This window comes from Loxodonta africana, chromosome 3, assembly GCF_030014295.1.
Source record: "Loxodonta africana isolate mLoxAfr1 chromosome 3, mLoxAfr1.hap2, whole genome shotgun sequence".
Lineage (NCBI taxonomy): Eukaryota > Metazoa > Chordata > Mammalia > Proboscidea > Elephantidae > Loxodonta > Loxodonta africana.
Genome location: NC_087344.1, coordinates 35,726,877 through 35,740,958, shown reverse-complemented (window position 1 = coordinate 35,740,958; position 14,082 = coordinate 35,726,877). Strand labels below are relative to the sequence as shown.

Here is a 14,082-nt window from a genome sequence, read left to right as displayed (position 1 = left end):
GAGAGCCCGTGCCGGGTCTCCTGAGGCTCTGGCCCCTCATACCCCCGCCCTTTGCTTCCATGTTTGCAGAGGAGCTGCTTCTGGTCAGGGACACACTGAAGTCTAGTTCTCAACCCACATATCCCAGCCTCCGCTGCAACTCCACCCCACCAGGAGGAGGAGAGGAATGCCGTCCCTGGCCTCTGGCCCCCATGACCTCTGCCACAGGGTATGGTGCCCTCTCCCCAGCAGGATGGCTCAGCTGCAAACTCCAATGTAGCCTTTAATCTGCTCAGATCATCACTACAGGAATAGAACTCAGTGTTTAAAAAGCACCAGCCTTCCCTGTAAGACGTGGGCAGAAATAGCAGCCACAGCCGGGAGCAAGCGGGGAGTGCGCTGCACGCGGGCGGAGGTTCTGGGGGTGGGCTGCGCCTCACTGCACTGGCCCAGGCAGCCGCAGAGTCCGCCTTAAATAGCTCCTCGTGGGCATGCGGCAGCAGAAAGAGGGCAAAGCAGACAGCCAGGCACAGGGCTGGGGGAGAGTCCTGGCTGCAAGGGGGTTGGGCCAGGCTAGCCCAAAGCTCTGAGACCTTGCCCACACCAACATCCTAGGAAGCTGGAGCTCTCCTGCCCTGCCTTCCTCAGACCTCAAGGGTCCTCAGTCCACCAGGGATGGGAGGTGGTAGGGGCGGTCTTGGCCCAGCCCAGTAGCTACATGAGTGCCCATCGGGGGACCTGGGCTCCCCCTGACTCTCCGGGTCCCAGGGAGGAGGAGAGCAATGGCTCTGTACCGAGCTGAGGAGGGGAGAGGGACTTGGGGGCCTCAGGGACTGATGCAGGTGACCTGCTCCACCCCCTCAGTCAGCACCTTGGCTCTGCCCACAGTCCAGGCGTAATGTCTCTGCCACAAGGCCTCCTCTCAGAAGGTTGGCCTTGGCCACCATCTTCCCCACCAACTGGAGGTGGCCTGGGGCCCAGCTGACCCAGATCCAGTCCTCCTGCTTCTGGCCACCTGTTCCCTCACTTGTCTGAGGTCTGCCTGTACTGGGGCCTGGCGTCCGTCAGCCTCCCTTCCTCCTCTCGTTCTTCAGAGCGGGAGCCCAGAGGAGCGGCATCATAGGAAGGGATCTCTAAGGAATGAGGAGGAAGTAGGGTGGAGCTGGAGGCTGGGCACAGTGTGGGCTCAGGGCCGTGTCCTCCTCTGCTCCGGAAGTGGTCTGCGTCCCTGACTTGGATGGCTTCGGACTCAGTGGTAGCCTTATCACTCTGTCACCTGAACCTAATCCATCATGTCCTGCCCTCAGCGTCCTGCCACCCCAGGCCTGGGGCTCGGCTGCTTCGGACCTTGAGTGAGTTGGCCCTGGCTGTGGGGCAGATGGCCCGGCCAGCAGCTTTTCCTGATTCTCATAAAGTCACCACCAAGCTCCCCCTACATGTTGTTGGCGGAGGGGGGGGCTCCTACGGGAGGGGTGCCCTGGGGCCAGAAAGCCTGGCATTGGGTGGCTTCGGCCTCCAGGCAGAGCAAACAGCAGAGCCCACACAGCTGTCATTCTAATTGCACTGCTGCCTCTTCTGAGGGCAGTAACCACAGTGGTGGAAAACCCTGGCCCTTATCAAAAGCTTGATGCTGTCACTCCACTTCCAAGCTGCACCAGGGAGGACAGGGCTGTGGGTGTTTGTGAAGACTCGGCAGACTCAGTTCTCCCACCACAGTTCACCCTGGCCCTAGGGACCTACGTGGGGCAAGATGGGGAGTGGACTCCTCAGCCACCTGGCCTCCTGCCCCTCTGCCTGTCTGCTGCTCTCCCTGGATATGGACATGGACATGACCAAATGACGGAGGGTGGCCGAGTAGATGCCAGAGGGTTCCAGTCCAACCCTTGCTCAGGGTCCAGTGGCTACAGGGCTTCAGGAAGGCCATGGGGTTTGGATCAGCTGGCCCTGGGCTCAGATACGAGCCCTACCTCTGCCCTGTGTATGAGGAGGGTGTAAAGCACATGTCTGGACCTGTACCTCATCTGAGAAATGGGCCCATTGAAGGCCAGTTGTAGAAGGAACACAAGACAATGCGTGAAGGCTGGCTCTTCTCTCCTATGGGCTGCCTCGTGTTCCCCAAAAAGATGTGTTGAAGTCCTGACCCCAATACCTGTGAACATGACCCTGTTTGGAAATAGGGTCTTCAGGGTGTCATCGGTTAAATTAACATGAGGTCATACTGCAGTAGGGTGGGTCCTAATCCCATCTGAGTGATGTGCTTATAAAGAGAAGAGACCCAGAGATAGAGACAGACGGAGGGAAGACAGCCATGTGAAAACAGAAGTAGTTACATCTATAAGCCAAGGAACGCCTGGGGCCACCAGAAGCTGGGAGAGACAAAGAAGGATCTTCTTCTACAGCAGATAGAGAGAGCACAGCCCCACCAACACCCGGAATTCAGACTCCCACCCTTCAGAACTGTGAAAGAATAAATTCCTGTTCCGATAAGCCACCCAGTTTGCTGAATTCTGTTACATCAGCCCCAGAGACTAAGACACACTTTCCAGAGACTTCCCTCCCCAGCTCCTGGCATTGGACAACCTTCTCTCCTTATCTTGGGACCCTGTTCAGCCCTGGGGCTTCCATGGACTGCCCCTGGTTCACATGCTGCCACTCAGCAGGGGTGGGGATGAGAGCCCTTCAAAGGGCTGGGCAGAGGCTCCAGGCATGGGGGAGGGGCCCCTTGCTGCCTCGGAGATGAAGGGTGACTGCCAGCCATGCCCTGGGCTTTATTTCATGCAGGGACCCAAGAGCCCTCAGAGCTGCTCCTTGTCACCATTCCATCCAGGACAACAGTAATGAACACAGCTGAAGACAAAACAAGTCACAGAACCCTAAGATCTGTGTCATTTTCTGAGTCTAAAACCCCAGATCCTCCCAGGGTCTGGTGGCCTGCCTCACTTGGCCAGGTCAGGAAGAACTGGGCAGACCAGGGGCTCTGCTGCACCCTGTCTCGCTCCAACTGCACGAGACGCCTGTGGAGGAGTCAGTCTTCAGGATGGAGGTGGGAGCCAAGGATCAAGCCTGGAGGGCTGGGGGTCAAGGCTCTCTGCCTGTCTTTGGCCTGCCATCACCCCACTTTGAAATGCATGGAGCAGGCTGGCTGATTCAAGGGCCTTTCTCCCAGGAGTGCCCATGTCCCCCTCAAAGCGCCGCTCCCCTCGAAGGACCAGCTCCTTCACATGGTGTAGGCCGCCCAGTAGATGACATTGACTGCTGCGAAGGCCGCCGGGAACACAGCGCGGGCATATATGTCGATGGTGTCTGCGTCGATGGGTTTGAAGAGCACCCGCACACCGCCTGAGCGGGGCCCCTCTTGCCTCCTGGTCTCACCCATCTCTACCTCCGCAGAGCGGTAAGAGCCCATAAGGTTCCCGGGGGTGCGGCCCTGTCTATTGGAGATGGCCAGCCCCTGGTTGACACCAGCCGCAGACAGGGAGAACAGCACGATGGCATTCTTCACGTCGATCTGTGAGAGGCAGAGGGGCAAGCAGGGCTGAGCCTGTCACAGCTCCTGGCCCTGGGGATAGGTCTCCCACTGAGGACCTGCACGGAGAATCCCCCACCGAGGACCTCCCATTAAGGACCCCACTCCAGCCAGTAGGAACCTGCAGTCCAGGAGCTCAGGGCCTGGCAGTGAACCCTCAGGTAGCTGGCAGAGGTGTCCCCAAGTTGAGCCCGGGAAAAATTAAGTGGCACCCAGTAATGTTGCCCACCACCTGCCAGGTCAGCCAGTGGAGGTGCTGTCCTCAGACCTGGAGACCGCATGCAAAGAAAGCCAGCCCAGCCCAGCCTCACGTAGGCTCAGCCTCACCTTGGCCTTCTGTTCCTTGACCTTGACCTTGGCCTTCTGCTTCTTCCGGTAGTCGGCATTGAAGTGTGCAAAGGCATATTCCACCAGGGCAGCAAACACGAAGACATAGCAGATCCAGAAGTACACGTCCAGGGCTTTGATGGCTGAGGCCCGAGGGAGGGAGGAGCGGGCACTGACCATAAGCGTGGTCATCGTCAGCACCGTGGTGATGCCTGCACAAGGGGGTGCCCTTCAGTTGCAGCCCCCTGCCATCTTCTCTCGCCCACTCCCAACATCCCCTGCAGGGTCCTGACCCCCAGAGAAGGGGTGTCTGCTGGCCCCACCCCGCTAGATGCAGCTCAGGCTTCTCTGGCCAGGGATGGCAGGAGGGGCTGAGTGCCAGGCCTGGGCTCACAGCCCACAGGTAGCCAGTTCTGCTCCTGGCTTGCACCCTCCACCAGCACCCTGTCCCACCACCTTTCCCGAAGCCTCGAAGGAGGTGCGAGGCCCCCATACCTAGAGACACCCTGGCGGGCACTGCGGCCTGGCTAATCCAGAAGGAAACCCAGGACATGGCGACCAGGAGGATGGACGGCATGTAGGACTGGATGATATAGACACCCCGGTTCCTCCGCAGGTGGAAACGCAGGCTGAGACGTGGGAACTGCCCAGCTGAGGGAGAGGATTATCAGGACCTGGCACCTGCCCTCTCCCGCACCCCCCCCCACCATTAGGACCCAGTGCCTGTCCCGCCCACCCCACTGCATGTCACAGAACTCAGAGGGGTGGTACTTGGGTCCACCTTAAGCCTCAGAGTGAAGGAAGACCCCACAGCCCACCTTCCCCACCACTCCACTCAGCTTGATGGATCAGGAGCCCCCCTGCCTTGGCCTTGCGACAGAACTCCCACCCCCAGTGAGAGGAGCACAGGAAGATCATGCATTGTTTCAGCTGACCTGGCCCAGGGTCCCAGACGGTGGGAAGCTTCACCCTTCCTCTCCTACCTGCCCCCACCACTATCTCCCACAACCCACCCCACCCCTATATAGCCAAACCCTGAGGAAGTAGCCAGGGCTGGGCTCAGCCACTCCAGAATGGGGCAGCAGGGGCAGGAGGGGATGGGAGACAGAGGACAGGCAGTCAAAGAGGCTTAACTCCCGAATCCTCTGGTCCTGGGGCTGAGAGAGTCCCTCCATTCCTTTGGGTCCTCTCAAACCCACAGCGTTGCTAGCACCCGTGAAACAACAGGAGACTGGGGCTGTAATGGTGACAACTGGACCCCCATGAGGCCTCTCCTGAGCCCCTCCTCTGTGCACAGCCCATGCCCACCATTCCCAAGTCAGCCCTTGGAGCCACACCCTTGGGAATTCCGAGCCAACGAGGCCCTGCACAACCAGAACCGGCTCTCAGGAGAGGCCTTGCCCAGGCGGGGGCCTCACCTGACTTGAAGTTCATCAGTTCTGTGGTGAAGCGGAAACTGGTGATGGTGAACTGGGCCAGCTGCAGCTTGTCCAGCCCATGGATCTGCTCCTGGTTCTCCGACCAGTAGTAGACGATGTCCTCAGAGGAGTAGCCATCTGTAGGAGAGCCCACAGCTGGGCAACGCACAGAGCACCCACATCCCGGAGGGCCCAGGGCAGGGCTTGGCTCTGGGCAAGTGGGTGGGGCCAGGAGTGCTGGTAAGAGTGGGGGACCCCACTGCCAAATGACCCCCCAAGGGCTGCCACACTTAGCCCCACAGCAACATTGACATCCGCCATGTCTGGGACCCACAGCCCAGCTCTTCCAGGATGGGGGAGGAGCCCAGGCTGCTCCAGGCCTTCTGGCTCCCCCAGCCATTTGAGCCCGGCAGACTTTGCCCAGGTCCTGAGCTGAACAGCTCCCCTCCCACCCTGTGCATACCTGAGTCTTGCCTGCCCACACCAGTCACCGGAGGAACCAGCTTGGCCTCCCAGGACGCAGCCCCTCCCCTCCTGGGCCCAGGCCAGGACTTACAACTCTCCAAATCCAGCATGCACTCCTGCTCATCCATGGGGTACTTGGCCAAGTCCATGTCACAGGCTACCGTGGAGGTGATTCTGCCAAGAGAAGGGGGCCAGTCACCTGCATGCTGGTGAGGACAGCTAGTCCGCCCCGTGCTGTATCCCCTTCCCCGAGAGCCCAGACTCCCCTGCTCCAACCCTGAAGGAGCCCCTGTCCAGTGCCACAACCCCTCCCTGCCCCCCCCAACTGCCCCAGAGGAGTCCAGCATTCTGCTCCAACCCTGAGGGGCTGCCCACTTGCCAGGAGCTGCTTGGGGCCTGAGCTGTATGCTGCCAGACATCTGGGGAAAAACTTTATAGGTATCTGTGAGTGTGTCTTTAGGGCTACCAAGAACTGGATTTCATTGATTTTCTCTATATTTCAAAATGCCTGACCATTTGACTAAGTTGGGGGCTATAAGAGCAGGTACCAGCAGGAGCATCCGGCCCTGCCCCCAGGGACCAGGTCCACAAGCTGCACCCACCCCTCCACTGATGGGCCAAGGCATGGGCCCTGTGTTGCCCAGAGTCCTGATTTTATAAACAGGCAAAAGATCTAGGTTTTCATGCAAAATCTTCTAGTGTTTTAAAGCTGGCCACAAATTCCATTTGCAAGGACTGCGAAGGCTACACAGCCAGGTCTATCGGCTCCCAGTTAAGGATCTCGGGAACCAACGCTCCGGCGAGGGGGGGTGGGGGGTAGAAATGCCTTGGCTGCACCCATTCCATCCTGCTCCCTGTAGCACATGTTCGGTTTTCTCCAGTAGGGATTTGGATGTGGTGGGCCACAGGTGAGTGGGTGGGAACCCCAGGGCTCATCGTGTGCTGTACAGAACTGCCTTTCAGGCAGCGGGGGTTCTGGGGCTCACTAGGTGCTTTACAGGATCACCCTGTTGGGCAGCCGAGGGGGGCCTAGGGCTCACCAGGTGCTGTACAAGATCACCTCGTCAGGTGGGAAGGGGCACTGGGTCTCACCGGGTGCTGTATAGGATCACCCCATCAGGCTGCAGCCGAATAAGCTTGTTCTCCACGGTGACATCATGGAACCAGGCAGACTTGGCATTGACAATGAAAGTGTCTGGGAGCCAGAGGCGGTCCACAAAGCGGCTGTCCAGACCCAGCGTCTCGTTGGTGTGGCTGTAGGAGAGCCTGCTGTCCCGCCAGCTCTGGTGCAGGAATATGGTCATGGTGTACTCCTGTGGGGAGATCAAGTAGGGGAGGGGAGGATGACAGTCAGCCCTCGGCTCACCCCAAAAGCATACAACAGGGGGCGGGGTGGAGGGGGCACCACGCACCATGTTCACCTCTGAGATGTGATCGATGCTGGCCACCTCAAGGGCGAGCGCCACATTCACGGGGGGACCTGAGAAGAGGAAAAGGAACAGGGTCTGAGTAGGCTGGGACTAGGGCTGGACACCCACCACCCCAGGAGCCAGGTCAGGCTCTGCACTGGGAGCCCAGGGATGACAGGCTGGGAGGGAACAGCAGGGAGTTTGCAGGGGGAGAGTGAGGTCTGGGTACTATCTTTGTTGGAAAGGATTTGTCTTCCTGGCTGCCTCCCCAAGGGGGCCTAGGGCTGAGGCTACCCTCTGGCAAGTCTGACAAATTCTGCAGAGGACAGCCAGGCCTGTTCCCAGCACAGAGCCCACAGGATGCATGACTGGAGCCTGACACACTCCTCCCCCTCACTCACCACCGATGCCAGGCCGGAAGTTCCGGGCATAGCCCTCCACCAGGCCATCCAGGTTGGGGAGCCAGGAGATTTCCAGGTTGGAGCCAACATAATCGCCAATGTCATTCACGGCTCTGGGGGACACAAGGGAATGGGTCACAGATAGGCAGGGAGCCAGGGGCTTTGTCCTTTCTTGGGGATGGTCAGGGCGGGTGGGCGGCACTAGGAGGACCCCCCAAGACCAGGACCAGAGTCAGTCCCAAGGTTGGGCATTGGGCCCAAGATTTCCCATCTTTTCCCCACCCTTTCTGCTCAGCTCTCTGGCCCTCCACCCAGCCCTGCAGAAGCCACCTTGGGTTGCACAGAGTCCACCCAATGGCCTCCAGTGGCTCCCTTTGGAAGCTCCTTCTGCGGGAGGCAATATGTGGAAAGAGGTGTTAACCAGACAGCCGGGAGTGGACGAGGAAGGCCACAGGGGCTAGCCCCACCCCAGGACCAGGGCAGGCCAAGGACTGGGGTGAGCTGCATCCAGCTCCAGCCTGTGTTCCAGTCCTAGGAAGACGCAGGCCTGCTGAAGAGGTCCCCAGGAGCTTCTGTGGCTTAGGCTGACTCCAGAGCAGCTGGAGTCGCGCTTGCTGGCTGTGCTCGCTGGTTGCTCATGCCACTGAGCTATTGTGCATGGCAGGGACTCTAGGAGTGCCCAGAGGCTACCCAGAGGGGCTCCCAGCAGCTCAGCTTGCTCCCCTCCTCCCAGTCACCCTTTCTGCCCCTTTCCCCTCATCTCTCTTGCTCACACTGGCCCTCCCCATCCACCTCTTCCCTTCCATCGCTTCTCCAAGCCTTGCCTTAAGATTCAGTTTCAGGCCCACCTCCTCCAAGAAGTTGCTCCTAATGCTTCACTCATTCATTCACTCATTTGTTCATCCTCCAAGGGCCATGTAGCCACAATTAGTCAGTGAACTCTGTCTGAGGGCAATGAAGAGACCCTGAGAGCTCTGGGCAAGGAGCAGTTGGGTTAAATCCATGCCTGGAAGCTATGATTCTGGCTGAAGGATTGGGAGGGGCCAGGGTGGGAGCTGCTTTGGGAGTCAAGAAGACATCGCTGGACTTGTCTGGACAGAACAGTGGATGGAGAGAGGCTGACACACCTGGGAGAGGCACCAGAGCAGGGGGCCCCAAGATGGCCTCGGGGTTCCACCTCAAGCAGCTGGGGACTGTAGTGACATTTCTCCAGGCAGGCACACTGGGGCAGGAGTGGGTTGAAGGGGTGTGGTAATGAGTTCAGTAGCTGAGTGGTGGCCCCAAGTAGAGCTGAACATATGGGCTTCCTGTCTCTCAGCACTGACTGCCTGGGCTTGTGCCCTTTACACTTCGCTCTTTGAGAGGGTTCTAGAAGCCTTTTCAGGGAGGCACAGCAGGTGGGGTTCCAGACTCCATCCTCTTTTCAATCAGAGATGCCTTCCTTTTATCTATTTTATACACTGACCTTTCGAAAAGGATTTAATTTGAGTTAAAAATGCCCTGTGTGCATTGTATGCTGCTAAGTTGATTCCTACTCATAAAGACTTCATGTGACAAAGTAGAACTGCCGTACAGGGTTTTCTGGGCTATAATCTTCACGGAAGCAGATCACCAAGTCTTTCTCCTATGAAACCAATGTGTGGGTTTGAACTGCCAGCCTTTCAATTAGTAGCCAAGTACTTAACTGGTGTGCCACCAGGCAAAAGTGCCCTAAACCCAAAAACCAGACCTATTGTCGTTGAGTCAATTCCGACTCATAGCGACTCTATAGGACAGAGTAGAACTACCCCATAGTGTTTCCAAGGAGCACTTGGTGGATTTGAACTGCCAACCTTTTAGTTAGCAGGTGTAGCTCTTAACCACTATGCCACCAGGGTTCCCCAAAATGCCCTAGTTAATGAAATTTTGAAAACCACTCATTGACCCTGTATGGCCACTTTGGCACATCACCACAGGCAGAAGGAGTGACTTTGGACAAGGCCTCCAGGTCTGTGCTCTATTCCAAATGGGCAGACACTGCTTGCCTCTGGTCCTTCTCAGTGACAGCCCGGTACAGGGCCGGGGGCAGGGCAGGTGCTTTGATACAAAGCATAAAAGGGAATTAATTTAGTACTGGCTCCAGTTGAAGCATAATTAAAAAGGCAAATGAGGTCACCCTCAAGGTCAAGTGTAAAGGGATTTGAATTAGCTTTCTTTTGGATCAGTCAAGCTGCCATCTTGCAGCAGGGGTAGTGGCCTGGATGCTGTCCTTCCTGAGTTTGTCTCTCACCAGCGGGGGTAGGGGGGTGCATGCAGACACACCTTCCCCTTTGCCCAGTCCCCAGCCTACTCAGGGGCGTGAAAGCAAGACCAGCCCTGGCCCCCCACTCCCACCATGAGGCGACCCTTAAGATGGCAAAAGGCCAGGAGACTTTCCAACCCTCACTGTCTCCAGGTCATAGGGAGCTTGCTCAGAAGGGAAGCTTCTCCCTCCCACGATACCTCTTCTCACCTAGGACAGTGGGGTCGTTTTTCCAGCTGGGAACGGGGTGGGTGGGGGGAGGGAAGGGCCAAAGCACAAGGGGGTATGCTACATGCACAACTCTGAATTCTGGATGGCCCCCCTTTTTTCCCCCTGCTCAGTATAGGCAGGGTTGGCAGAGGCAATGAGTGGGGGGAGGGTACAGACCCCTCATGCGGAGAACCCAGAAGGGAGCAGAGATTTCATCTGATGGTTTGGGAGCTGACCATGGCCTAGGACTGGGGTGTCCTTCAGAGAGATGAACAGAAAGGCTTGGGTTCAGGAATTCAAACTCATGGAGCAAAGCAGGCCGCAAACACCAGGGTCTTCATCTTGGGCTGCCCCATGGACCTCAGGCCTCCCTGCCTCTCCTGGCCCCACTGAGAAGCAAACCCACCCCTAGGGACAGACAGGGAAGGCAGAGGCAGTGCCCCCCATCAGGAGCTTGCCTCAGTCCACACACAGCCCACGTATTCCTGACAGGTATGTGAACAGTAACGAAAGCCGCTCCAGCATCTCAGTTGCCAAGGCAAAGAGGGAACTGCAGCAGCGTGCAGGTGCAGGGAGCCGGGTTACCAGCATCCTGGGGGCCCCCACTCGGCACAAAGCTGGCAACCCATGCCCATTGTGCACACAGACCTTCAGACTAAGGGAGGGTAGCTCTGGTGGACCTGCAAACTCTGCATGGTGCAGCCCTGCCTCATAGTGCATCCCCACCTATGCCGCTATCCCACCTTAGTCCCACCAAGCTCTTCCCACTAGGACCCACTGGAATCTGGACTAAAGAGTGAGGGCTGGAACAGGACCCCCCGTTAGTTCCAAAAGGGGCATTCAGTTGTCTTAAAGTCTTCCCCATAACGAGGCAAGATCACTTCAGGGATGAGGACCTGGAGGCTGAGGGAAGGGGGGACGGTTTCCTTCTGGGCCCTGGAGTGGAGGGACACAAGGTGATGGGAGGGGATGTCCCAAATGGGCAGCACCATGCTAAGGCTGACCGCCCTCCCTCAAGGGCTGTTCCTCAGACCCGCACCATCCTCGGAGCTGCAGGGTCAAGTCATGAGCAGGAGGTTAGCCCAGCCCCGAGGGTCGGAACTCATCACATGTGCATCATCAGGAATCATGGCAAATGATAGCCTTTGAAGTGTAGCAGGATGGGAGCTGTTCTCATCAGAACAGGAGATGGGAATGTAGCAGCACTGTAGCTATGAAGAATCAACTCGACAGCACTGGGTTTGGTTTTTTGGTTTTGGTAGCTTTGAAAGCACCCGTTCCCATCCAAGACACCTCCCCCATGGCACGCCCCTCTCAGGGGCTAACTGTGGCCTGGGCTGGCATCTCCAGCTGTCTTGAACCAGTGAACAGGCATGAAACCTCTGCTCAGCATCCCTGGAGCCAAACAAAGTCTAGAATTCTGAACTTTTCAGATTTTCAAAAGGTAATATGGTACATATGCAGAGCTGGTGGGTCTGGAGGATTTCAAAGCAAGGAATGTATAAATAGCCACCAGAAGTAAGATCAATAGCCTCACCTGAGCTCGGGGCAGGTTTGATTCCAAATGAGCTTTAGTGCCAAACTTAGGCTACAACTTTGGGGTTTCAGAGCTGCTTGAGTTTCAGAATCTCAGCTAAGGTACACTACCTAATGTGAGCTGACAGCGTACCCTAGTGCTTCCAGCCTTTACATCTACACCATACCTGGGTCTCTTTGCCCTTCTGGAAGAGGGCCCATGGAGTTGATAAGAAGGCCCAGCTCTTCTGAGGACAGGGCTGCCACTCATAAGCTCATGGGCAATGTGGTGCCTGTGGTCTCAGACCATGGCTATGTCTGCAGCCAGCCCCAGGGCTTTCAGCTTCTGACAGCCACCCAGAGAGAGGGAGAAAAATGCCCTCTCCCACACTACAGGCCGACTGAATGTCTACAGCCAAAACACTGGCTGTTGTACAATGACTCGGTTCCTAGACATCGACCGCGAGGTCTGGGAAGCTGGACGCCTGTCTTTGCTCTGGATTTTTGGTTGCTCCTGCACTGAGACAGTTTCCAAGAGGTTCCTCGCTGACTTTCACGGCTCTCGTGGGAGAAGGCCAGGCTTAGTGCTGGTACCTGGACACCAGGGCAACCTGGGAACCTGTTTCAGGTCCTCAGAGAGGAGAAAGGGGCTGGGACCCTGCTGGCCACTGCAAGTGGGGGAAGGGAACCCAGCTGGGGACCTTTCTCCTTTGCCTCTTCCTTCTCTGCGGAGGCAGGCTCTCCCCTTCTCTCCGAGGGGCACCAGGCTGGCTTCCTACCTTCTTACTTGGGGGCTCAGTCTACACCACCTGAAATATCCTGAAGGAGGCCTGCCTTCCTAAGCCCGGCACTCTCAAACAACTATGCCCAGCCGTTAGGATATGCTTTCCTGGGTCTAATCCCAGGCCCGCTGGCTGCCCTGGAAGCGCATTTGTGTAGCTCGGCTCCCATCCGAGAGGGAGCAGCCTCCCCCGTGTTCTCATGATCCTTTCTTCCTGCCTCCAGCTCGTGCCACGCTGAGCGCTCAGCTCCGCGCCTGGAAGGGCACCAGCCAGGGCAGGGACGAAGCCAGGGCAGGAACGGCGCCGGGTGCCCCGGGCAACGGGAGAAAGGTAGCGGTAGCACAGCCTCTCCGACGTCCTTCTCGCCCGGTGGCATCCGCGTTCAGCACCGGGACGCGGACAGCGACTAGGGGCGGTGGGGGTGGCCAGCGCGTGGGTCGCCACGTCCCGCAAGCCGACAGCAGCGTAGCAGCGAGTTGGAGAGGAGGTTGCGCGGGAGGAGACCCGGGGTAGGGGTCCGGGTGCCCGCTGTTCGTGCCCGGGCTATGGAGGTGCCCAGCAGCTCGGTTTCTGCCGAAGCGGGACCCCGAGGGCCCCTCACGGACTGGGGACGCTTCCCGCCCCGACCAGCCCCAGCAGCGCGCACCCGGCGCCGGGGGCGATCGCTCACCTGGTGCCGCGTTGCTGCTGGGCGCAGAGCAGCAGGAGCGGAGGCAGCAGCCAGGCCAGCGTAGCCATGGCCTTGGCGGGCGGGCTCCGCGTGGGACAGGGCGGGCGGTGCCAGGGTCCGCGCCCACCGCGCGCAGGCAAAGTTGCTTCGCGGCGGCGGAGGCACAAGCGGGCGGGGCCGGAGCGCGCATGGGCGCGAGGGGCGGGCGGAGCGCGAAGCCCGCCCCCTAACAGGACCGCCCCGCCCCCAGTAGCACTGCCCCACCCCCGGCCAGAGCTAAGAGGGTAACCAAAATCCCAAGACCAAACGGTCCAGTGGATTCCGACTCATAGCGACCCTATTGGACAGAGTAGAACCGCCCCATATAGCTTCCAAGGAGCATCCGGCTGGTGGATTCAAACTGCCGACCTTTTGGTTAGCAGCGGAGCTCTTTACCGCTGCTCTTTTAAAATTCTTTTGAAAATAAAGTTCTGCAGCAGTTTTCCTCAACGAGCTGATCACAAACTTTACTCATCGTTTAGCCTCATTTATTTACTCCTGGATTCCTGAGACTAGATGACAACATAAACTGAACTCCTGAAAACACAAATAGGTGCAAAGGTGCGGATGTGGGCTAAAGCCCCTAGGACGGCTGGGTAACCGACCCACCAGGGCAGGAGGAGGGAAGCGCGGAAAGGGCTGCAGGAGCTTCCGGCTCAGCCTGAGTGCCAGGAGAAGAGGGGACAGGTTTCAGCTGTCTGCCTCAGAGGCAGACTGCGTTCCACAAAACGCCATCAAGTCTGTTGAAAACGTCCTCCTGCCTACAGCCGGTCCCTTTGAAATGAAAGCGCTGACCTCAATCTCTTCACAGGTTTGGGGTCTGAATCTGCTCCTAGGCAAGCCGTTTTTTGTCTCTAGGCCGTCTCCTCACTCTCATTTGTCCCTGCCGCCCACGCAGGCTTGCTGGGAGAGTGAGGACTAATCCCTGAAAAAGCGCCCAGAGCTCTGGCTGGGTAAGAACCGTAAGTGTCAGGGCAGGCATCACGTGACAGGAGTCTGGTCCGCCTGGTTCTTCTTAGTGCCTCTCGTGTCTAACAGCCTCTGATATATAATAAAAAAC

At 58.1% G+C, this 14,082-nt stretch overlaps 1 protein-coding gene across 1 annotated transcript; it reads right to left on the bottom strand.

Moving 5' to 3' along the window:
- Window positions 1-3,136: 3,136 nt before the first annotated feature.
- GABRD (gamma-aminobutyric acid type A receptor subunit delta) lies at window positions 3,137-13,051 on the bottom strand. The gene is made up of 9 exons (XM_010593174.3): window positions 12,984-13,051; window positions 7,526-7,638; window positions 7,128-7,195; window positions 6,808-7,028; window positions 5,807-5,889; window positions 5,251-5,388; window positions 4,328-4,483; window positions 3,833-4,044; window positions 3,137-3,487 (listed from the first exon to the last, which is right to left on the bottom strand). Exons 1-9 carry the CDS (start codon window positions 13,049-13,051, stop codon window positions 3,197-3,199), a joined length of 1,350 nt encoding a protein of 449 aa, XP_010591476.1. The 3' UTR covers window positions 3,137-3,196.
- Window positions 13,052-14,082: the final 1,031 nt, after the last annotated feature.